This window comes from Engraulis encrasicolus, chromosome 7 (genome assembly GCF_034702125.1).
Source record: "Engraulis encrasicolus isolate BLACKSEA-1 chromosome 7, IST_EnEncr_1.0, whole genome shotgun sequence".
Taxonomy (NCBI): Eukaryota; Metazoa; Chordata; class Actinopteri; order Clupeiformes; family Engraulidae; genus Engraulis; species Engraulis encrasicolus.
Window position 1 is genome coordinate 14,003,398 of NC_085863.1, and position 25,460 is coordinate 14,028,857.

At 42.4% G+C, this 25,460-nt stretch overlaps 1 protein-coding gene across 2 annotated transcripts in view; it reads left to right on the top strand.

Moving 5' to 3' along the window:
- The window catches only part of LOC134452491 (60 kDa lysophospholipase-like), a 34,223-nt gene continuing 8,763 nt past the window's right edge, over positions 1–25,460 (top strand). For both annotated transcript variants that reach the window (XM_063202899.1, XM_063202900.1), the window contains exons 1-11: positions 1–335; positions 2,688–2,817; positions 10,326–10,437; positions 11,261–11,386; positions 12,107–12,190; positions 13,774–13,900; positions 14,538–14,650; positions 15,963–16,148; positions 18,967–19,080; positions 21,008–21,127; positions 24,775–24,870. In XM_063202899.1, coding sequence (XP_063058969.1) covers positions 50–335; positions 2,688–2,817; positions 10,326–10,437; positions 11,261–11,386; positions 12,107–12,190; positions 13,774–13,900; positions 14,538–14,650; positions 15,963–16,148; positions 18,967–19,080; positions 21,008–21,127; positions 24,775–24,870 — 1,494 coding nt within the window. In that variant the 5' untranslated portion in view covers positions 1–49. The remainder of the gene's footprint in view (positions 336–2,687; positions 2,818–10,325; positions 10,438–11,260; positions 11,387–12,106; positions 12,191–13,773; positions 13,901–14,537; positions 14,651–15,962; positions 16,149–18,966; positions 19,081–21,007; positions 21,128–24,774; positions 24,871–25,460) is intronic.

The following is a 25,460-nucleotide window of genomic DNA, read 5'->3' on the forward strand; positions in this document are numbered from 1 at the left end:
ATATAAATAAACACCACTGACCACCAGCACCATCGCATCGACAGCAACCATGGAAGCAGAGTGCAAGCGCTCAGTGTCTTGTTTGTCTTCAGCCGAAATGAAGTCCCTTGCTAGAGCTCTATCAACGACTCGGTTAAATTCGCTCGACCATGATCTTTTTAGTTCCCCTTCCCAGACGTCTTTAAATCGGACCAGCTTGGGCCTGTCTCGCAGGAGACGCATGTCAAGTTCCACCAGTTTTGACTCTCCAGAGGCAGCAACAACTCCAAGCGCTGAAGCAAGGGTCCTAGTTATCAACACCGGGGGCACAATTGGCATGAGGTACCATGATAATGGTAAGATGCAAGCAGAGAATGATTACAGTTTAATCAAGGCAGTATGGCACACGTACTGAATTTTGAATTTGTGAGTCTTCTATAAAAATGATGCCACTAAATGTCATGTCTACCAGGCACAAAAGGTCATGCATGTCATGTGGATTTGATTGCAGTAGCCTATGGATCTTAGCCACCACCTCCTTTTTATAGACACGCGCTCATAATATTGTAAACAAGTTCCACTTGCACTCACGTGGACTCCCTAATTTGCAGATTGGAGTGAAATTTAGTTCTAGTCAGAAATGTCCCGAGGTAAGCAGAAGCTGCCTGGGGTACTCAACGCCGTACACCACCTGTCACAAGTGTTGCGTAATTGTTGAGTGCTTGAGCGAGGTGTTCAGCCGCTCTGCAACTCAGCTTTTGCATGTTTGGCAGATGTTTCACCCAATAGCTGGGCTGGGCAGGTGGGTTAGTCTTCGCTTTCAACTGATAGATATTTTTCGCATTACCGGTATTTAATTGCTTGACACAGTGGTGCAGCTTGAATGCAATGCAACTTAATTTCATAACGGAGGGCCTATAAAAACAGGGATGGGCGCAAAGGAAAAGGCTTGACGCACGGACACCGACTGCTGTTGAATTTCCAACCAAGGAGGGATTTCATTTTCATCCTTTTTGACAGACAGTAGGCCTACACTTGATAGCGAGACTATATTGATGGCGTTTTGTTTGATTGACTTTTGAATACACTTTGCGAGGTACATTCACCAGTCTGTCAAAACACCAGGAGACCTCAACAAACCACTTGGGTCATTTTGTATTGTCATTTGCGTATGACCTTGAGTATCGAGAACATTATACTGTAGGACGGGTAGGTGATCACAGAGGGCATGGGAAATGGGATTGTTTGCTATTATTGACATATTCCTCTCTTCCCACTTGTGCAATTTTACTCAGGGAAGCCCCCACCCCCATAACACTTTAGTCTGTATTTCATATGTTTAACAAAGTAAGTTAATATTTACTGAGCAGTTGATTATTTTTCAAGCCATGTGTCCATTGCATAATTTTATGATGAGGGCATGTGTACAGCTTGTGTTGTTTACATTTTTCTGAAGGAGATGGTCATAGATGTTACAAACCTTCTTGCTTTATTGTTATGTCACACAAGAATTTTGATGTTTTTACATAGAATATTATGCCAAAGTGATAAATGGTGAAGTGTGAAGGACACCACCAAGAACGTACTGTACTGCGGGAAACGCCAAATATTGTGCACAAATAGAATAATGCATTGGTCCAGTGTGAGGTTCTGTGCGATTTCATGTTTGTCTGTCTATTATCCCCATTTGTATCCAAGGAGGCCTGGCAAGTTGCCAGAGCTTGCAATGTTTTGTTGGTATTCATGTAGAATGTCAAGAGAGGTGATGTCATGCAGGATCTCAGTCATTGTGCACCTGTAAGCTGTGAGTGCTGTGCAGTATGTTTGAACGCCACCCTCTTTCTCTCTGCACCATATCCCTCCCTCTCTGTAACCATCTCTCTCTATGTCTCCCTTTCTGTCTGTCTTTCTCTCTGTTCCCTATCCATCCCCCTCTCTCTTTGTTTCTCCCTTTTCTCTGTCTTTACCCCTCATCAACCTGTCTCTCTTTCTCAAGTCAAGTCATCTTTTATTGTCACTTTCTTCATATGCATATGCATATGCAAGTCATGCAAGGAAAATTAAATTACGTTTCTCTCTATACCAGGGGTCCCCAAACTTTTTTTCTCTGGGGGCCACATTATTGTTCCTGGCTGTGATTAGGGGCCGGGATCAATCATGTGGGCTGTATACTAGGCCACTGCCTGTTATAGCAATAATCTCTAGCACAAAATAGTTCATCATTACAAGTGATTTTCAAAAGAAGTGAGTACTTCACATGTTTGAAATGCCACCGGTATTGCTTTTTATTTCTAATAATCATGTAAAAATAGCAAGGAAAGGTTAGAAAGATATGGTGATTGGCAGTTTATGAGTAGAAATGGTAGGCCTGTTTACAGTGAGATGAGAAACTACAAAGTATCAAGACAAGAAACTTCTCGTTATTCACACTAGGTTAGTGAAAAATAAACTCTAGGAAGGCCTGTCGATAAACAAAATAGAATATTTAAAAAAATATATTTTATCTTTTTTTTCTCTGTGAGGATTGCTTCTTTGGGCCAGTTCAAATGGTGAGGTGCAGAGAGATGGAGGGCCGGTCAAAGGGGCATGGCGGGCCGCATCCGGCCCCCAGGCCTTAGTTTGGGGACCCCTGCTCTATACCATGCCAAGACATCAACATACACAGGACTGACATTCTCTGCCCTTCTCCCACTGTCGTTCCTCTGCAGTGTTGAGTCCAGAGCCCAATGCCCTTGTGAAGGCCCTGAAGGCCCTGCCCATCATGCACGACGAGCAATACGCACAGAACACCAAGCTCTACGACTTCTACGGCCCCGAGGAGAACACTCTGGTGCTCCCGTAAGTGTGTGCGTGTGTGTGTGTGCGTGTGTGTGTGTGTGTGTGTGTGTGTGCGTGTGTGTGTGCGTGTGTGCGTGTGCGTGTGCGTGTGTGTGTGTGCGTGTGTGCGTGTGCGTGTGTGCGTGTGCGTGTGTGCGTGTGCGTGTGTGCGTGTGTGTGTGTGCGTGTGTGTGTGTGCGCGTGTGCGCGTGTGTGCGTGCGTGCGTGCGTGCGTGTGTGTGTGTGTGCGCGCATGCTTGTTTAATTATTGATGTCAATATGTGGGTCATTGACTCTTTTTTTAGTAAATGGTTTCAGGGTAGTGCAGCTAATGCTACTATTATATGGATTAAGTGATGTGTTTTGGTTTTACTGGATTATCTAAGAAGCATAATTATGGCCCTGCCGTGGTGCTAATGGCAGGGCACTTGTCTGATACGCGGCTGACCCGGGTTCGATTCCGGTCTGGGTCCTTTGCCGACCCGTCCCCGTCTCCCTCTCCCCACTCGCTTCCTGTCAACGTCTTCACTGTCCTAGCAAATAAAGGCAAAAGAAGAAGCATACTCATTGCTTACATAATAATTAGTAATTATTAGGGCTGTAACTATATTGCATCAAATAAAGAAATCGCGATACAAGTGATAATACTGAGGTGCGGTGCAAGAAGGCAGTACCGTGACGTGCCCTTTTAAAGTTCTGTTACCCTCAGTCCAGAAAAAGCAATCGCATGATATGACAAGATCGTGATTTATAATACATTTATGAGCATTAGCTGTGGTTAACTTGTACCACCTAACGTCTGCTACTAAAAAAAACCTTCAATGACCCAGGAAGATACAGTAAATAGTACAGCCTAGTAGGGCTGCACAATTAATCGAAAAATAATCAAAATCGTGATAAAATATTGAAATCGAACTCATGATTTTAATCGTGATTTAATCGTGGCAATAGTGACCTACTTTTCAGAGCATCCTTGAAGCCAGAACATACTGACAGGCTGGTGTTTCTGGCCAGAAATCTGGCCAAAAAGTTTCATGCTATTGCCTTTACATAATTATTACAATTCATTTTATTTTGCTCATCCTGTATGTAATTCATTCTTGGTTATATTTCATCTTGTTATAATTTTCAAAAAAATCTGCAAAAATCAATAATCGTGATTAATAATCGTGATTATGATTTTGACCAAAATAATCGTGATTATGATTTTTTCCATAATCGTGCAGCCCCACAGCCTAGTTCACTTCTTCACTGTGTATACAATACCTGTACATACAGCAGGCCAGTGGTCTCCAATTATTCTTCTCCAAGGGCAAAATTATGTAGAGTGAGTGAAGCTGTGGGCCAAACCAATGCGCTAACCCAATGAGAAGTTAGATGTCTGGACAGAGAACAGATTTTCGCTTTACCGTTTGCCCTTCTTGTCGATGTCTGTTATGAGACTGTTGGCATAAGATCTAACTGTCTGTGAATGCTTTGGAGCGATACGACCCACTGAATTTATAGTGATGGAAAATCACACACATTTATGTGTTCATTTGTTCTGACCTCATGGTGGGCCAAATGTTTGCCATGCCCGGGCCGGATTTGGCCACTGGGCTTTTGTTTGGAGACCAAGGCAGTAGGCTGTACTATAGAACATGGCTATTCAAATGGCGGCCCTGGGGCCAGATGCGGCCCTTGGAAGGCAAGGTTCTGGCCCCCCACGTGGTCAGAACAAAATGAAAACAAATATGTGCGCTACCACTGTTCGTGTGTAATTTGCGATCACCAGCAGTTCAGGTTAGGGATGTTTCTCCTATGCATTCACATGAAAGTGTAATCTCATCTGAAATAGTCTCATAATAGGCCATCACAAGGCTACTAAGAAATAGAGAAGCGAATATCTGTTCTGTCTGTAAAGTTATCCGCTTGTTTCGCACCCTCACCTTGGACATCGTGCTGCATGCGGTTACACAATACAAATGTATTCTATGTTCGGCATCCTTTACTGGGAGGAATTTGAAAAACTTACCCTCGGTGACATTTAATTGAATACCCCTGCCATATAGAACATGTAAAATGTTACTTGTGCTGTGAAAAATGAGCCTCAAGCATGCATATGTTACGGAGATCTACTGCTGAAATTTCTCATTTTTTCCATGTCTTGCCAAATTCTACAAAATGGGACTGCTGTCGCCTATTAGGTATTTCAGAAGCTCCTCCATGGTGTGACTGAACCTCTTGCAGAGCTGCCAGGCTGTCCCTCAATGTATATAGGGTGACCAGAGCAGAAGTCAAATCCAGTTAACCTAACGATAACGACGACCTATGATGCAATTTAGCCTCAACCTATGAGAATGTGTAGAATTACTGACCTCTAAGTTAAAAAGTTGGATCAAAAGTTCTGATGTTTCGGGTCATGAGTGTGATTTAAACTGCCGAAACTTCTGTGCTCCTTGACTTGCTGTTCGATTCAGTGACCCACAAGTGTGCTCAGAGCACGTTGTGTCATTGGAATTAGCAGTACTAGCTGTAGTGTGCACAGCTTAGAGAAGTGTGACAATTGGCACCATACATCAGCCTCCAGAGCTGGTGTGGGAATGTGTATGTGTATTTTGAAAGCGCTTTCAGTCAACTTCATAGTTGTTGTACTGCGCTAATATATACATGTTGTATTGTATTGTGAAAGCCCACCTGGGAAACTCCAATCTCATTGTCAATGTGACAGCACTCCACAGCACACAAGTGCACACTGCACACAATTAAATTGCATTTATGCCTCAACTGGGGGGCAGCCCCCAATTGCACCCCAAGGGAGCAGTGCGGCGGTACGGTACCATGTTCAGGGTAGCTCAGTCATGGAGGAGGATGGGGGAGAAGACTGGTTAATTACTCCCCCCATCAACCTGGCGGGTCGGGAGTCGAACTGGCAACCTTAAGTCCGACCCTCTAACCGCTTACCCATGACTGCCCATAATTGTATGGTATTGTAGTGCTTGGTATTGCTTTGCCACCTTGTGACAGCCCACAGGCAGTGATGTGCTGAATAGTTGCTGCTGTAGTCTGACCCATTTTATACATGTCTGTGCAAGTTAGGGCTTGCCTTCAATGTGGCCCTAGAACGGGGTGGGCAATTATTTTGGCCTGAGGGCCACATAAGGTTTAGAATATTGACCGAGATGTCGGAGACTTGCCCGTGTCGATAATAAGAAATTGCGTACATGCAAACATGTCAGCTATGCCATTCCTGCCCATTGTAATTACGTGTATTTAGATGTAGCCTATGTAGTACTTAGTTAATCTTTAATTGGCAAGAGCCCTGTTTTAGGTAGCCATTTTAAGAATGTTGAGTGACCGTATGAATTTGGATTGAAAAGGCTCAGCTGGCTGCACGAAATGGCTCAACGGGCCACATGTGCCCCCCCGGGCCCGCCTGAGTTTGCCCACGTCTGCCCTAGAACTTTGTTGTTCTCTGTATTACTTTATGAAAAGGCTGGGGACATGCTTGCTTGCTGCAGGATATGCGTGCACATCCAGTTTTCATGCTCAAACATGTTGACATGAGTATTTTACAGTACCGGTATGTCCGTTTTGCAAGTGTTAGTTAGAGCACCAGACACAAGGTATGCAGACGTGTGCGTATAGTGTAGGGCTGCTCGATTATGAGAAAAAACAATATCACGATTCGTTGAGTTAATATTGATGCCACATTTTTTTTGACGATATTCATTTTAAAGACAAATAATTGTTCGAAACAATTCACTATCTTCCCTCCCTTCAGCGGTGTGAGTGGAGGGCCATGGAGAACACAGTGGTGTTTTGCATGAGTGTTGGGTAGCAAGAATAGAATAGAATACAGTCCCAGGAAAAAGTTTGTACACCCTTTGAAATTTCTTACCTTTCTGTCAAAATTGGTGATAAAACATGGTCTGATCTTCCCGGAAATCACAAGAAGGAACAACCAGAGTCTGCTTTAACTAATTCAACCCAAACATTTACAAGTTTTCATATTTTCATTGGCCATAAGATGTAAACATTCTCAGGACAGCAAGGCATAAGTAAGTACACCCTTGCATTCAACAGATTTTAACCCTCAGTTAGTCGCAATAACCTCAACCAGATGTTTCCTGTAGTTGCAGATCAGATTAACAAAACAATCTGGATGTACCTGGTCTCCCTCTTCTTTAGAAAACTGCCTCTCGTCAGCAAGGTTTGTGGGATGTCTGGAGTGCATAGCTTTCTTGACTTCATGCCATATCTCAATTGTTTTTTGTCAGGGCTTTGACTGGGCTATTCCAGAATGTGTATTTCATTATTATGAATCCATTCTAAAGTCGATTTGCTTCTAAAGTATGGGTTGTTGTCACATTTCAGCACCCATCCTCTTGTGTGCTTCAACTGTGTGACAGACTACCTCACTTTTTTCCTGTAAAATATCTCGATAAACTTCTGAGTTCATTGTTCCACTGATAATAGCAAACTGAGGCAGCAAGGTAGGCGCATATAATGATGCTCCCGCCACCATACTCAAAGGTGGAGATGATGTTTTGGTGAAGGTGTGGTTCTCCAGTTCTCCTCCAAACATGACATTGTGTGTTCCCCTGAACGATTCAACTTTGGTTTCAACGTTGGTCTACAGAATATTTTGCAGTAATTCTATGAAGCATATAAATGCTTTTTCGCAAACCTCAAAGGTGCAGCAATATTTTTTTGGACAGAAACTCCATTAATTTTAGATTGGCAGAATGAATCCCCTTTTTAGCTATTCTTGTTTACATCTCCTCTTCTGAGTATGGGGGCGGGAGCATCATTATATGCGGCTACCTTGCTGCCTCAGGCCCTTGACAGTTTGCTATTATCAATGGAACAATGAACTCAACTTTATTGTGATATTTTACAGAAAAAACGTGAAGAAGTCTGTCACACAGTTGAAGCACACAAGAGTATGGGTCCTGAAATGTGACAACAACCCATACTTAAGAAGCAAATCGACTTTAGAATGGCTTCATAATAATGAAATACACATTCTGAAATAGCCCAGTCAAAGCCCTGACAAAAAACAATTGAGATTATATGGCATGAAGTAGTGGTGTCAACAATGATCGATTCGGCGATCCGAATCGATCCGGGGCATGGACGATCCAGATCCAGATCCGGCAAGTTCCAGAATCAATCCGGCAATTTTTTTAAGTTTCAATTACTTCCATGGATATTTCGGGAGCAAATGAATGTTAAATTAAATAAAAACACTTCAAAACATAGAAAGACTGATACAGACTGATACAGAAAACAGCCAATAAATTGTTGCTCAGTATCTGACTACTTGTATTTCCTCATCATGGCTGAACATTTGCTTTGCGTTCAGTAGAAATGTAATGCATTGCAATGCATTGTAGAATTGAATCGAATCGGATTGGATCTAATAGAATCGAATCGAATCGGATCTACTACCTCCCGAATCGTGATCGAATCGGATCGTGAGGGCAGTGCCGATCCACACCACTAGCATGAAGTCAAGAAAGCTGTGCACTCCAGACATCCCACAAACCTTGCTGACGAGAGGCAGTTCTCTAAAGAAGAGGGAGACAAGATGCAAACAGATTGTTTTGTTAATCTGATCTGCAACTACAGGACAAGTCTGGTTGATGATATTGCAACTAACTGAGGGTTAAAACCTACTTAATGCAAGGGTGTACTTACTTATGCCCTGCTCTCATGTGAATGTTAAGGCCTTATGACCAATAAAAATATGATAACATGTAAATGTTTGGGTGGAATTAATTAAAGCAGACTCTGATTGTTCCTTCTTGAGATTTCCGGGAAGATCAGACCATGTTTTATGATCAATTTTGACAGAAATGTAAGAAATGTCAAAGGGTGTACAAACTTTTTCCTGGGACTGTATATACTTTATTTGTCATGCAAGCATGACATTTATCTTTTGTCTCACCATAAAAACATAAATGTACATTCACTCCATTAAAAAAAACTCGCACTCTAAAAAAAAACCCCCAAAAAACCATAAATACACATAAAAACATTGCACATATCCCCTCCCTCCTGCCACCACTCCCAGCACACACACCACATACAGTACAGGTCAGGAAACAGATCCAGTCCCTTGTTTTTGTTACACCAGCCTAGCTTTTCCATTGCTTATTAACCATGGAGATTGCGTTGGGTATGAATGAATGCTTGTAGATGTTTTTCCTTGTAATGTGTGTTCTGTAGCGCCTCCCTGAGGGGAGCAGCTCAAATTCAGGGTTAAGGGGGTGGGTGTTGTCATCCAAAATGTTCGTGATTTTCCTATCAACCGCAGTCCAATACAGCTTGTCCAGTTGCTTTTTGGGTCGCCTTATGATTTTTCCAGCATTTTTCAAGTCTACTCTGTGCTCACAATGACTGAAGTGGAGGGGAATGTATTGTGCTTAGCATAACTTAAACTTACCTTTTGGCATTATAGACAATAACAAAAATATTGTTTCAAATCGATATTATGAAATTTTATATTGTTTGACAGCAGTATTGATATCACAATAAAAATTCAACATATTCCACAGCCCTAGTACAGAGCAATATTGACAGAACTGGAAGGGCCGATCTTCTATGTTGAAGTCACGGTAGAGTCAAACAATGATGGAAAATATGAATGAGTATTTTGTGTAGCAATCTGCACACAGCAAGCATGTTCCCACCCACATTTTTGTGCTGTTGTGTGATTTATAACCATGCTGTCTGTATAGTGCTATAGGGGCTACAGTATATAGGGTAACTGTGGCCTAGTGGTTAAAGGGGTATGCCACTATTTTGGGGCTTAATGCAGTTAAAATCGTTGGCTGGGGTTTATAAAGGTGGTAAAGTGTCTTATTTTTCATGTTAAGCGTTGTCTTGCTTTAAGACAAGTTAAAAGAGGGAGCATGTCGCTAAGCTAGTGAAAGTCAATGGATCCATGTAGCATTGTAGCATTGTACACGGATCCATTGACTTTCACTAGCTTAGCGACATATTCCCTCTTTTAACTTGTCAAATGCAGGTTCAAATCCCACCCTTATCACTCCCCACCACCACACTCCTTGGCTGATTAGATTAGATTAGATTACTTTATTGGTACCCAAGGGTAGATTTGATTTGCAGTAAAGTGAGCTTCGCTCATACAAAGCATTCAGGACATAGGACACACATAACATACAAGCAACCCACAATGAACATATGGATAATACCAAAAGTGACCTAGTGCATCTTATCAAAGAGACATGGTGTCACCTAAGTGACAGGGGTACTAAATAAGAATAGATTGTTAAATATATGATAAAAAGGAGTACAGAACACATGATGAGAAGTAATTAGCTTGATAAATACCTAGTAAAATAAGACTCTTGTCTGAGGTGCCCTTAAGCAAGGCACCTAACCCCACACTGCTCCAGGGACTGTAACCAATGCCGTGTGCTTAAAATAAGTGTAAGTCGCTTTGGGGAAAAAAGCGTCAGCTAAGTGTAGTGTAGTGTAATGTAATGATGTAATGCTATAATGTCCACTGTTGTCCATAGGCTCTCCAAGCAGAAAAAGAGGATCGTATACACTGTGAATGAGTACTCCCCCTTACTGGATTCCTGCAACATGACGACTGAGGACTGGGCAACCATAGCCAAAGACATTGAGGTATTAAAGGGGTATGCCACTATTTTGGGGCTTAATACAGTTAAAATCGTTGGCTGGGGTTTATAAAGGTGGTAAAGTGTCTTATTTTTCATGTAAGCCGTTGTCTTGCTTTAAGACAAGTTAAAAGAGGGAATATGTCGCTAAGCTAGTGAAAGTCAATGTATCCGTGTAGCATTGTAGCATGCTACACGGATACATTGACTTTCACTAGCTTAGCGACATATTCCCTCTTTTAACTTGTCTTAAAGCAAGACAACGCTTAACATTGGGTTACATAAGGTTACACTGTTTCAAAACAGAGGTACAATGTGTATCAGAAATTTAATAGTGAAGGCAAACTGGGCTACTTCTCAGTGACTAGACGTTTCTAAACAGAGGTACAATGTGTAACAGGAATGTAAAAGTATTTGTGTAGAAATGTAATGTAACGTAAAGCAATGAGTCCTGTTTGTGGAGTGATGTGCACATTGTGATTTGTTCATTTTTCACAATACAACAAATCTTTTTTCCCAACTTCGAAAATTGATACTTTAGGCAGAGAAATGTCATAGTGTTGCAATTCGCAGAATGCAGTTTTAGAATGGCTGTTTTGCAACTTTGTTGGTGACTACTGTGTGTGTTTTGTGACTATGTTGGTTTCTCTGGATCATATGTAGAAACACTGCGTATTACCTGTAGTCATTTGTGTCATCACACCACCATCCTAGAAGCTATTTTTTAAGTACTCATTTTCTGATAATTTTCCACTTAACTTGACAAGTGTCACATAAAACGTTTCGACCTCACTTGAACTCCGAACTTGAACTTGTGCTCTGAATGACAGAAATACTATGAGAAGTACGATGGCTTTGTGATCCTGCACGGCACGGACACTATGGCCTACACGGCCTCCGCTCTCTCCTTCATGTGTGAGCACCTGGGAAAGCCAGTCATCCTCACTGGATCACAGGTGAGCTCGTGTTATGCCTCCATCCTACAAACCATACCGGTTGATTTATACAGTGTTATGCCTTGTTCAGACCAGGAGCGACCAACGCAAACGGAGCGACGGAAGTCATTATTTCTCTATTGAGGGTGCGCGACCGAAGCTTCCTGAGTGGCCAGAGCGAATTTTAACGATAAAAAGTCAGCCGCGTCCAGACTGAGTGAATACAGCGAATTCAAGGCGATACTTCTTCTGTTACCTCCGCTAACCAGGCAGCGTAGTTGGCTCTTGGTCTGAACGAGGCATTATATTTTCATTCTAGAACAGGGGTGTTCAACTCATCTCAATCTAATCTCGTTTTGAGCCACTCCTGCTCTAGAGTGGTTCCTGAAAACACAGAAAGAGGTGTTATTATTCTCGAGTGCTTTATTTAGATTAGCATAATTTTAAAGCATTCTTTTATCAGCTTCTCTTCATCACTTGAGAGGCTGTGGACAGTGTTTCATGCTTTGATACCCAACTTTCGCTTTGATACCCAATTTTTAAATCACTTTGTGTTTACATTTCTAAAAAGCGATTTTTATTTCTGTTGCAAAAGGAATGCAAACACATTTAAATTATGCTTTCCATGTCTACAATATGTTGCAAATAAACAAGCAATCTACAGCAAAATGTCATTCATATCTTTTATTATTGGTTCTATAATTATTATTAATTGTGATCTGTAACATTTTGTCATTTTAGGTCCCCATCTATGAGATGAGAAACGATGGCAGAGCCAACCTGCTTGGAGCCCTTCTAGTTGCTGGACAATTTGTGATCCCAGAGGTGAGTCCCTGTAGTGTAGTGTTTCCCAGAGGTGAGTGCCTGTAGTGTAGTGTTTTGTTTCCCAACATCTTGTGTACCCCCTAAAGCCAGGCTCAAACTACACGACTAGCAATTGTGTGTCCGATTTTGGCGGTGGGGTGCACCGCACACTAGAAGAGAATCGCAACTGTCAATCTTATAGCTGCTCGCAGCCCCCGAGACAATGCCCGACGTTCTATTTCCTGTCAGTGTTTGATATCTATCAGTGATGCGCGGGTCGACGAAAAAACAAGACACACCCGACCGCTTTTTTCACTAGTCCGCCCGCTTGCCCTGCCCGCAAGAAATATTCATGAAAAAATATTGACCCGGCCCGCTTCCCGACCCGCCTTTGAAAATAGTAGCCGTGCGTCTTTATGAACACCCTAGCGTCATTGGCAAAGCACAATCACGTCAATAAAGGTCTTAAAAAAGGAATTTGCGTCAAGAACAAGACAGCTGTGCATTTCAACAGGACATGTTGGATTTTTGAACCCAGGCCATGCAATGAGGACTGCCGACTGTCACCTGTTTATTTCGGTAACATCGTCGTTTGGATAGCCTACATGGAGAAAATTAATCTGTAGGTTGGTGAGCAGACGGAGCCAGCCGTCGATTGCCTCATAGTCATGGTAGGCTACGACACAGGAAATGAAAACAAACTCTGTAAGCAACCCATGAGCGCGAAACCATTACAATTGTATAAGAAAATATGTAGGCTATATCCATCACTGCACTGTTTAGAGAGCACCCTCTGTGTTCTTCAAAATGCACTCAATGGTTGCACCTGCTGCACCAGTTGCGCGCAGAAGATATTCGGCCGACGCAGGAGCCTCATTAAGTTTCCTGCAGAGCGCGTGGCACCATCGTAGGTATTCAGCCATATAAACTTTGATCTATTTCGCAAAAAATGTCCCTGTCTGCTAAAGTAAACTATAGCCTATTGGCTAGCCTATAGCCTACTTTAAAATTCGGCATCATTTCAAAGGTCCTGACCGACCGCACCCGACCCGAATTTCATTAAAAATAATATTTCATAACCCGTGCCTGCGGTCGACCGCAGTTAATTGCAAGCGCCCGCTGCTTTCGGGTCAGCCCGCGCATCACTGATATCTATGACTTGCGATCGGCGACTCTTTGAGCTGCTAAAGTTCTATCTTAGAACGTCGCCCAAGACGAGGAAATCTTTGTAAATTACTATGTAAATTACTCAAAAGCCTCAATAGCACAAATGAACAATTTTATAGCACAATCCGGCACAAACAATCTGCAGTGTTATTTCAGCATTTTTGGTCTGAGGGGGGGCCAGCTTCACGCAGGTGTACTCCTACGCCTGGTTGGGAAACATGGGTGTACTGAGTGTCCTGTGATTTGGTGTGCTAGACATGTTGGGCAAACAACATTTGGAAAGGGCGCCATTGAAAATTCCTTTTCTGAGAAACTCATGCCTCCAGATTTTGTGTATTTATTGCAGGTGGAAGTTGACTATTTGATTATTTTGGAGGGCACACTGTGTACTTACTAACATGTTCTCCTCTATTAACATGTTCTTCTCTGTTTGTCAGGTTTGTTTATACTTCCATTACAAGCTGTACCGAGGGAACCGGGTCACGAAAGTGGATGCAGGAAGTTTTAACGCCTTTAACTCCCCAAACCTTGACCCATTGGCCAACGCTGAAGTGGACATCAAAAGTAATAATTTGAAGCAACACTAAACACTAGTGGTGTGGATTGGCACTGCCCTCACGATCCGATTCAATCACGATTCAGGAGGTTTCGATTCGATTCTATGCGATCCGATCCGATCCGATTCAATTCTACAATGCATTGCAATGCATTACATTTCTACTGAAAGCAAAGCAAATGTTTCATCAGTCATGATGAGGCAATACAAGTAGTCAGATACTGAGCAACAATTTATTGGCTGTTTTCTGTATCAGTCTGTATCAGTCTCGCAATGTTTTGAAGTGCTTTTATTTAATGTAACATTCATTTTCTCCCGAAATATCCATGGAAGTAATTGAAACTTAAAAAAATTACTGAATCGATTCTGGAACTTGCCGGATCGATTCTGGATCGTCCATGCCCCGCATTGGATTGGATCGCCAGATCGATCATTGTTGACACCACTACTAAACACAGTGCTGCTTGCTGTTATTTTTGTTGTTTACTGTGTATCTAATGGTGTGTGTGTGTGTATTTATCACACTAATCTCATTCAATGATCCAGAGCTATTTATCGAACTGCAGTTCTGTTCTGAAGCATAATCTTTATACAATGTATTCATTTAACACTGAGTTTTCTTTTTCTCCCCCTCCACAACTCCAGTCAACTGGGACACTGTGTGGAGAGCTAACACCACTGCCAAGTTTAGAGTGAACACTGAGATGAACCGCAACGTCGGCCTCCTGCGATTGTTTCCTGGCATCACCACAGAGACGGTACATAGAGTAAGAGCCTCCACACACCGGTTCCGACAGCACAGCGGATCACTCTCTGTTCCAACAGCTTCTGTTACCCCCGCACTGTGGTGCAGACGGACGTGATATAACAAGGAATGGGCAATTTCATCACAGTAGAGCAGGGGTCAGGAACCTTTTTGGTGGAGAGAGCCATAAACGCCAATTTTGAAAAATATAATTTTCATGAGAGCCATACCATTTTAAAAACACTGAATACAATTAAAATTGTTGGGCTCAATTGAAAAACATGCTTTTAGAGTGTACTGTCAAGTTATTAGTTTTATTGATAACAGGTAAGTATGGGGTTGCCAACTGTCGACTTCATTATGGCAAGGGTCTGGGGGTCTTCCCCCTGAAAAAAAATTATTTCTTAGATTTTCTACATTTAACGCATTTTAAACCTCCCATGTTCTGTTTCAACTCAATATGGAACCTGTACTTTTATCTTTAAATACAGGACGATTCCGTATTTCAAGGGATGGTTGGCAACCGTAGATAAATAAGAGCCAGATACAGTTCCCAAAAGAGCCACATGTGGCTCTAGAGCCATAGGTTCCTGACCCCTGCAGTAGAGCATGGATAGTCAATGGGTGGACATACAAAATAGAACTCGGCCGTAATTGAGAGCCGACACCTGTGGACATCCTGGGACATCTGCGGTGGTGTGCGGGGTTGTATTGAAAGCAGTGTAATGGAACGTTGGCAGAGCAGTGTTCCGCTCTTTGGCGGAATCGATGTGCGGAGGCCCTAATGCATGGAATCTTGTGCGCATTTATGGAATGTTGTTTTAAAAATGACTGGATGCTGTAAACTACAGCATTCTCAGATTATCATTTTTTTGGATAAACTAGTCCAAAAGTCACTGTACCACTTCGGTAGGTGGGTGTCATACAATGACCATGTGTGTAATGTTCAATATTTTATATACATTTCACTTGGGAGCATTAACAGTTTTGTCCACATTCTCTGTAATGTAAATGGATTCAGGTGTCTGAATCTAGCTCCCAAATACTTAATAATTTTGTCAGTTTATTGTTCTCTGTATTATTGTAAGTTTGCTTTTTGTTATATCATTATGTGGTATCATTGGCTGTCACTGTAACACGTTAATTAGATTAATTAATTACACCGGTAATTAACACATTATAAAATAAATGCAATTAATGAGTACTAGGCATACGTTCGTAACCTGACGCAAAAGCTACGGGCCTAAAATTTCACCCAGGTCATTTTATTGCATCCCGTATTCTACAGACTGGCATGACCTCTGTCCTGTCTTTGTATTCCACAGGTGAGGGCTTTCCTGCAACCACCAATGGAGGGGATCGTTTTGGAGACCTATGGTAGCGGTAACGCGCCAGACTGTCGCACCGACCTCCTGGCAGAGATTAAGAAAGCCACGGACAGGGGCGTCGTCATCATCAACTGCACTCAGTGTCTCAGGGGCTCTGTGGTCATGTCATATGCCACTGGGAAGGTGTGTACCTGTACCAGTGGTGTGGATCGGCACTGCCCTCACGATCCGATTCAATCACGATTCAGGAAGTTTCGATTCGATTCTATGCGATCCGATCCGATTCAATTCTACAATGCATTGCAATGCATTACATTTCTACTGAAAGCTAAGCAAATGTTTAATCAGTCATGATGAGGCAATACAAGTAGTCAGATACTGAGCAACAATTTATTGGCTGTTTTCTGTATCAGTCTGTATCAGTCTTGCAATGTTTTGAAGTGCTTTTATTTAATTTAACATTCATTTGCTCCCGAAATATACATGGAAGTAATTGAAACTGAAAAAAATTGCAGGATCGATTCTGGAAATTGCCGGATCGATTCTGGATCGTCCATGCCCCGCATTGGATTGGATCGCCGAATCGATCATTGTTGACACCACTAATGTGTACTGTGTGTTGTGCAGTAGCAGGGCATACAGCTGAGGACGATATTATTAGCCTCCCTCCTGAAATTAGACATTTCTCGATTTCTGTGTGAGAATGACTATTATTAATGAATCTATGTCATCCTGGAAACTAATACACCATGGAGATGGTATCCAATAAGTTGAATTTGGACTTTTCCATTTTTACAATTTAAACAAAAAAGGGTAAAAATGGCAAGGACAAAATTATTACCCCCCTTATCATTAATAGTCAATACAGTGCCTTTTATTTACCAAAATTGACACCAGGCACTTTGACTAGTTGTTAACTACGTTGGCACATGTCCTACCATGGATGTTTGCCCATTTTTTCCATTGCAAATAGTTAAGCCGGTCCAAATTGCATGGATGTTGAGGATGGACATTCATTTTTAGCACTCCTCTAGGACTACCTAAAGGATTAAGGTCTGAACCACTCCTTGACCATGGTTTTAGTATCCTTGAATAACTTTTGAACTATTTTTGATGTAAGATTTGGGTTATTATCTTATTGAAAGATCCAGTGAAGAGCTGAGCTTCCTCTATGAGCATATTTGTGCATGGTCACCTTCCACATTCCATCATAATCTTGTGTTTTTATGGTGCCGTACACCCAAACAAGGTTTTCTTTGGCTGAGACTGCCACAGAATGATGCTTCCACCACCAAGTTTAATTGTGGAAACCATGTTATAAAGGTTTAAGGCCTATCCCTTTCTTCGCCTTACAGAAGCAGAATTCATGCATCAAAGCAGGTGCAATTGAATCTCATCAGATGAAAGCAGAGACTTTCAAAACTAATTTTTGACTTTCAGATGTTCACAGACAAAGCTCAATAACACTCTGATATGCACCGCCTTTAGCAAAGAGGTTCTTCTGTGATGATGGCCCCAAAGCCCAATATGATGACAAGCCCTAACAGCTGTCATTCTTGAAATAAAACTCCAGGTGAGGCCAGGTCAATAACAATCATCTAGGCAGGTGTCCAATGCTTCCTTGGTCTAATGAGACTAAGCAGTTTTCACAGTTACACATAGTGGAGGGGGCATCAAGTATTTAGTCTGTTATTCAGCCTCAGACACAGGGAGTCTTGGTCTAGTTCTGGAATGCAGGGTCTTCCACCAACATTGTAACCCAAAGCATAAGACTTACATTTCAATTACTTCAAAGGTTCTTCAAGGACAATAAAACCATGATACTGGAATGACCCGCTCATAGTCCAGTCCTCTATCCCACTGAGAGTCTATGGCAAATGTCTATGCTCAGCATCCATGCAATTTGAACCAGCTAGAAAGACTTTGCAGTGACGAAATGGGCCAAAATCCCTAGTGGGGCATGTGTCAACCTAGGTAACAACTTATCAGAGCCTGTTGTCAGTTTTGGTTCATAAATGGCGCCATATTGACTATTAATGATCAGGGGGCTAATAATTTTGTCCTTGTCTTTTTTGGCCTTTTTTGTTTAAACTCATTGTAACAATAGAAAAATCTAAATTCAACTCATTCGACATTATCTCCATCAGTGTATTTGTGTCCAGAATAACAGAAATGGTAAATAATGGTCATTCTCACTGAGAAATCAAGACAAATGTCTAATTTCAGGAGGGGGGCTAATAATATCGTCCTCAACTGTAGGTAGACAAAGTGGTTTCCTAGGGTGCCAAATGTCTTGGGGGCACCAGTAATGCCGGAAAGACCCACAGGATTACAACTATCTATTTAAAACCTTAAACTTCACATCGACAATGATTATTCATGGGCACTCAGTATATACTGTACGTAGGTATTAGATCAGCTGTGCTCGATCAGATGGGCTAAGCTTTGCATGTTTACAGTTGACAATTTCCAAATGCACAAACAGGGAAGGGGATGTTTGCCTAGGGCTCCAAATTGACTAGAACCGGCCCTGTGTAGCCAGAGCCGTTTGACGTGTGAATGAATTACTATAACCCAAGGTCAAGCTCATGGAGTTCACTTAAAAAGGGAAGTGACTGTGAGGAAATGGAAAAGGGATGGAAAATCTGATGCAACACAGGGAGAATAATGAGGCCAACCAGTTAAAAATAACTGGACTAAGTTCTTGAGTTCTGACATTTTGACCAGTCTTAAAGGGATATTGTCCCATTTTGAAACAAGCTCATATTACACCTCCCCTTGAGTGAAATGTTGTGAGTTTCACCTTTCTCCTGTACGTTCAACCGTTCTCTGTGTATGGCAGTGCAAATTTTACCTTCATTATGTAACTCAAGGGGAGGTGTAATAGGAGCTTCTTTCCAAAAATAGGACAGTATCACTTTAAGCATTTGAAATGTTTTTGTTTTAATATTCAGCACATGTTCACTAATGTACTTACTAATTAATGAATGTCTTTCCGCAGGCCCTCTGTGATGCTGGTCTCATCCCCGGCAGTGATATGACTCCCGAGGCGGCGCTGTCTAAGCTGTCGTATGTGTTAGCTAGGAAGGACCTTTCCCTACAGGACAAGAAGAAGGTGAGCTGTCCTAGCCTCGCGAGCCATCCTACGTACTTCCGCCAAAGGATTGGCTCCACTACTGTAGTCTGGCCGTGCTTCTCTGTGGAGTGCTTGGAGCAGTAGAATTTTGATTGCAACGCCCCCCCCAGAAAACAGCCAATAATCGAATACGCCCCCCACGTGGGGACGAAAGGCGGAGAATGCTCGTGACAATGACGTACACATCTGCGCAGAGCCATTGGTCTGCGCTATGTTGTTGTTGAGTAACTGCCAGCGATTGGGTGAGAGGTGTCCAATAATTTCAAACTATAACTGAGTGCAAACTTCCTGCTTCCTACAAACGCTTCAGAGCAAACAAATGCCAGACCATGAATAGGAAATGAAATGGTAGTATTATGGGATGGTCAGGACCAGGCTAGTCCTGCCCTGGACCTCCAAAACCTAGCCTGGTTCACACCAGACGGTGGGTGAGAAGCTTCGGTGCCCCCTGGCAGAGCAGAGCTACACACACTACCGTCTGGTACCATAGAGCATGCTCCGTCTCCAGCCAGAATATAGATGGAGCATTTATTGCTTCAATGTCAACGGTAGCTCGCATTGAGGAGTCACAGGACAGATTATAGACTATCGCTGTCAATGAAAAATATCCAAGGCACTCTTCTTCTTGGTTAAAAAGCTTTTAATAAACAGCTAGTTCATAGTGGAACGGTTAAAAATTGCCAACATGTTTTGGCCGACAATGGCCTTCTTCAGGGCTGTAAAAAATTGTAAAAAAAATTTTTAAAAAAAAGATTATCAGAAAAAAAAAAGATTATAGACTATATCGACTCTTCAGAGATTAACAGGAAGGTTTTTGAAGGAATTTGTTGTTGATGAGGCCGCGCAGGAGCAATTAATGCTCCGTCTATTTTCTGGCTGGAGATGGAATGTGCTCTATGGTGTACCAGACGGTGGTGTGTGTAGCTCTGCTCAGCCAGGGGGCACCGAAGCTACACACCCACCGTCTGGTGTGAACCAGGCTATCGAAAACCCTGGTGGGAATTCCCAAAGTTGGAAACGGTCCATGCGAAATTAATGAGAATCCATTATGTAGCTTATGTGTATTCTATGCACGACGTATTTATTCTGTTGACTTTCTTTGCTGCATTATGTTTTGCACTTTTTCCACATTCACTCCAAACTGTGTCTTAATTCTTGACTGTAAACTGAATAATCAACATAATTATTACAGAATTATTACATAGGTTAATAATTTAAAATCCAGTGAATATTTGAATTTATTTTTTGGTTGCAAGGTCACCTTGGGTGTCTTGAAAGGCACCCTATAACGAATAACATGGATGATGATGATGATGACTATGATGATGATTACGTGTACTGGGGCAGCCGTGGCCTAGTGGTTGTAGAGTTGATCTTTCAATCTAGGGGTTGCCGGTTCGAATCTCCCCTGACCTCTCCCTACATCTTCATCCATGGCTGAAGTGCCCTTGAGCAAGGCACCTAACCCCCACATTGCTCCAGGGACTGTAATCAATACCCTGAAAAATAATAACTAAGTCGCTTTGAATAAATGAAAACGTCAGCTAGGTCAGTGGTTCCCAACCTTTTTAGTCAGGCACCCATGTTTTTACCATTGTAAGCTTTGGTGACCCAACCACGCGAGCGCCCACACGAGAAGGAATGACACAATATGCCCTCATTTTATTTATTTTATTCCTCAATTTGTCTTTGGTCAAATATAGAAAACATATTTGATGTAGCAAATGTTTGATGTGTTGCTTCTATGCATATATTAGTTAAATGCTTTGTCATTTAGTCAAAATGGGCTATCTGATGATCTTTGGCGACCCATAAGGTGGGTCCCGACCCATAGGTTGGGAACCACTGGGCTAGGTGTAATGTAATGTAATATAATGATGATCTGATTGTAATTGTGTGTGTGCAGCTGCTGAGTCGTAATCTGCGCGGTGAGCTGACCGCTGACATCCAGGGAGCCAAGCTGACCCTGAGTGACAGCCGCTTCATACAGGTCATCGCCAAGTCCCTCAACATCAGCTGCAAGGAGGTAGGGAGAGACGCCTTATGTTTTCCCATCCCAACACCTTCGACGACACTAAATACAGTCGCTGTGGCTAAACAAGCTTCTTGTGTCTTCTTTGGGCCGATCCAGTTCTAGCTCACTTTGGATGTTACAATCTCTCTCTCTCTCTCTCTCTCTCTCTCTCTCTCTCTCTCTCTCTCTCTCTCTCTCTCTCTCTCTCTCTCTCTCATCCTTGACTTGACAGACCTCCATTTACATCACTTCTTCTCTCTTCCACACCTGTCTCCTCGCTTCCTCTCCACTCCTGCTCCTATCCCTTTCTCTCTGCCCCTTCCTCTCCTAAATCCACTCTTGTGTGGCGTTGCACTATTTTCCTCTCTCCTTCCTTCCTCTACACTCCACACTCTTCTCCTCTCCTCCCAAATCCTCTCCTGTTCACAGTGGCACCCCTTCTGTCTTGTCTGATGCACTCCTCTTCTTTTTCCGCCCATCCCTCCCTCATCACTCCGTCTGCTCTCCCACTCCTTCCCCTCACTTTCCTCTCTTCATTCCTCCACGCTCTTCTCCTCCTCCCGACTGCTCTCCACTTCCCCCTTACCCCTGGGTAGTCCCCCTAAAACAATGAGGGGTTGGATGCCTTTATAAGGCCATTTCAGCCAGGGGGTCAGGATTTGGCTGATTAGCTTCGGCGATTAGCAAGGCACTTCCTCGACGCAATTCCGCCGCCACTTCGCTCAAAGAGGGATGACACGATTGGTGGGTGCGCGAGTTTAGTGTTGGGCACACATACCTATACAGGTGTGTGATTGGGCACCTCCATGCATCCAATGCCCATCTTCCATATATCTTTCTAGTCAATCGTAAGTGTCATTAACGTGGCACGTAAATGGCTGAGTAAACTGGCGGCGGAAACGACTCCATCTTTGAAGCTGAAAAATTCGTTCAATTTTGACTGAATTCACTAGCCTAGCATTTCCCATTGAAATGATTAGAGGCGGGACTTATTCATCTCTCCAGTTCTTATACTACCTCCATGGTTTCAGCCCATTGATTATGCCACAGAGGAGCGCTGGTAGATATAAATGGCAGGTTCAACAGCTGAGAGGTTAACCATGTATTTGAATTGAAAGCTCCTCTGGGTTTGTCACTGTGGTACACCGACTGTACTCTACTGTACTCTACTGTATATAACTTACAAGTCAGCTCACTGATATTCACAATACACCAAACCAGCCCCTACTACAACACATACATTATATTAAGATAACAACATGTAAATGTAGAAATAATGAGAAATAAAATTGATGGTCATCAGTGTTTCCCACAGAAATTTTGGAAACTATGGGGGCAGCCGGGGTTTTTTTTTTTTCGCGGGGGGGGGGGTCTTTTCACGCGGGCCTTTTTTTCACGGGGGGGGGGGGTGTGTGCGGGGGGGTGTAGTACATTTATATATATTTTTTTTTAAATGCAGTACAGTGAATAATTTCTGTTTACAACACAGTTTCATTCGTCCCTCATGCAGGGGTCTATGTAATGAAAAAAATAATAAAACAAAATAGGAGCAGAGATAAGAATTTAAGAGTACTGTGAAATTGTTAACACATAGACAAAAAGGGTCTAAGAGGGTAGGCTATGCCTTTTCCCCACACACACACAGGCGTACACATTCTACATGAGGGGTGCTGGTCACAGGGCCAGTTTTTCAAAATTCCTCCCATTGAGAGGGCTGAACAACATATTACACATTTATGTCTATATTCACATTCATTTCTATATACAGCTCAATGTCTCCTCTGCCGTGTCAATGAAGGCCTGTCACCTAACTCATTACAACTGTAAAACAAAGCCTGGGGAGTGTTAGTAAACTCATCCCAACTGTCCCTTCTCTGAAGGTTTTTTTTTATTGCTCCCAAACCCAAGTTAACTACAACAACTTGACTAGGCTTTTGATCCCTCTGTCTTTCAAGAACTTGTAGTTTTCTCTATTGGATGTATTTACTCCAGGAGGAAAATGCGAAGGAAATCGTAATTCAAATCGTGTTTAACAAAAACGGAAATCGTAAAAAAAAAAAAAAAAATTTTTTTTTTTTTTTTTTTTACATTTTCGGAAACTATGGCGGCCAAATTTAAACTATGGCGGGCCGCCATAGTTTCCTCAATATATGGGAAACACTGGTCATATATATTTTTTTTTCAAATGTAAGTTCTCCACATTGCTTCAATCCCTTTTCAGTAATGACTGAGATCTGGGAGGATGTTTATTTGCCATATCTGCAATCTAAACGACTCCGGAAATAGCCGATGAGTGATGGGGCTCACGATGGCACAGTTGGCATGTAGTGTAGTGTGGCACCAGTGTCAGGTTCACTGCTGTTCTGAGCAGAGGGCACTGGTCAGTCATGCCTTTGACATTCACTACAGTGTAACTGCTGCTCTACAGAAAAAAGTAATATTTGGTCATTCATGTCTATCTTAAAAAGGTTTAAAAAGATTTTTTTTTTTTTTAAAGTGTAGGTCTAAATATTGCGATACGCATCACTGTATCAGGATACACATTGTATTGTATCGTGACCCTTGAATCGGGATGTGCTTCGTATTGGGAGGTGGTTGGCGATACCCACCCCTACTGCTGGGCAGAGGGCACTGGTCAGTCATGCCTCATACCTCTAGCCCAGCGGTTCCCTACCTTTTGACCTCATCATAAGAGTGCCCCCCTTAGTACTTTAAAACATAAAATGGGTTAATGCCCCCTAATGGCAATTGAGCACCCCCCCTCTCAGCTGTGGCCTTCAACACCTCTACTCCACACTCCACACTACTCCAGCCCATTCACCCACCCTGCACACACATTGTCTTGGCCAGGGGCCCTGCACATACAGGCCATTTACAAAGAAACTATTATCATGGTAAAGTTTATTAATTTCCATCATTCTGTTGAAGTCTTTCGTAGTCATAGTCTTTCATAGATTAAAGATTCAGGGCCCACAATTTAAGTGATTTTCAGGTATTTACTGTATTTGCTTATTCCTTTTTACATATATTTATAGGGGGGCGCATCTGAAAAAAATATGGAAATATGAATTCAAAATATTTGAATACCGTGAATACATCACCATTTACTTTTAAGTTTTTAAAGGAAAAAGAAAGAGAAAAATTAGGATCCCATCAAATCACTCAATGTGGTACTTTTGAAACGACATGTCAATATTGAATACTGGGTCAGGAGGGAATCCCTTTGCCTTAATCATTGGCTCAATGTACTGTGGCATTGTGGATATTAGCCTGTGGGATTGCGTGGGGGTTATGAAATACCTTTTTCACCTTGAAAAAGACAAGTTGAGAATGCACAAGTTGAAATGCGCGTGTGGAAATGTGCCTGTGGAAAAAGTAAAAAGCAAATATAATGTTACCTCGGGACCCTCCTTTACTCCCTTGAAGTTTTGATGCCCTTTTCCCTTGGAGAGCACCCGCAGTACATTTGTTTGAGACCCAAGGCATTGCTCTCCTATCTCTCGTTCTTCAAAATTCTGGACTTAGAGCTATAGATTGTTTCATGTTTAACTTCACCTGCCCAGCCCTCTAAGCCTCTCTCTCCACTCTGAACACCCAGTTTGAAATGATCGTCTTCTCCACAGTGTCTGTTCTGATTTTTGTTGTGTCCATCACCACAGGAGCTGGAGGCTATCCGGGATGCTCTGACCCCGACGTTGGCCTGTGCTGCTGCTAAGATCGGTGATACCGAGGCCCTGGACGCTATCCGGGAAATGGTTAGTGCCTCCTATCCTCAAATATCACCAGATGACTACCATCTTAGAATGTTGGTTTAACCCATTGTAGCCTGGAAACACATAAACGCTGCATTCAGTTTCTTGAGATTTGAGGGTTTTCTGTTAAAAAATGGGGGTATGCTTGAGAATGAACCCATTCTACTGCACAATGAGTGTCCTAGCTTTTAAATGCAACTTATTTCATGTTTGTATGTGCTTTTGAGGTTGAGATATTAAGGATTTAATAGACAGAGAGCACCCTTTCCCAAAAAGGGCTTAGGCTAAAATGGGGTAAGTGAATCTTACAATATTGGTGTAAGTCAGGGGTCCCCAAACTAAGGCCGGGGGGCCGGATGCGGCCCGCCATGCCCCTTCGACCGGCCCTCCATCTCTCTGCACCTCACCATTTGAACTGGCCCAAAGAAGCAATCCTCACAGAGAAAAAAAGATAAAATATTTTATTCTGTTTATCGACAGGCCTTCCTAGAGTTTATTTTTCACTAACCTAGTGTGAATAACGAGAAGTTTCTTGTCTTGATAGTTTCTCATCTCACTGTAAACAGGCCTGCCATTTCTATTGGATCACTCAT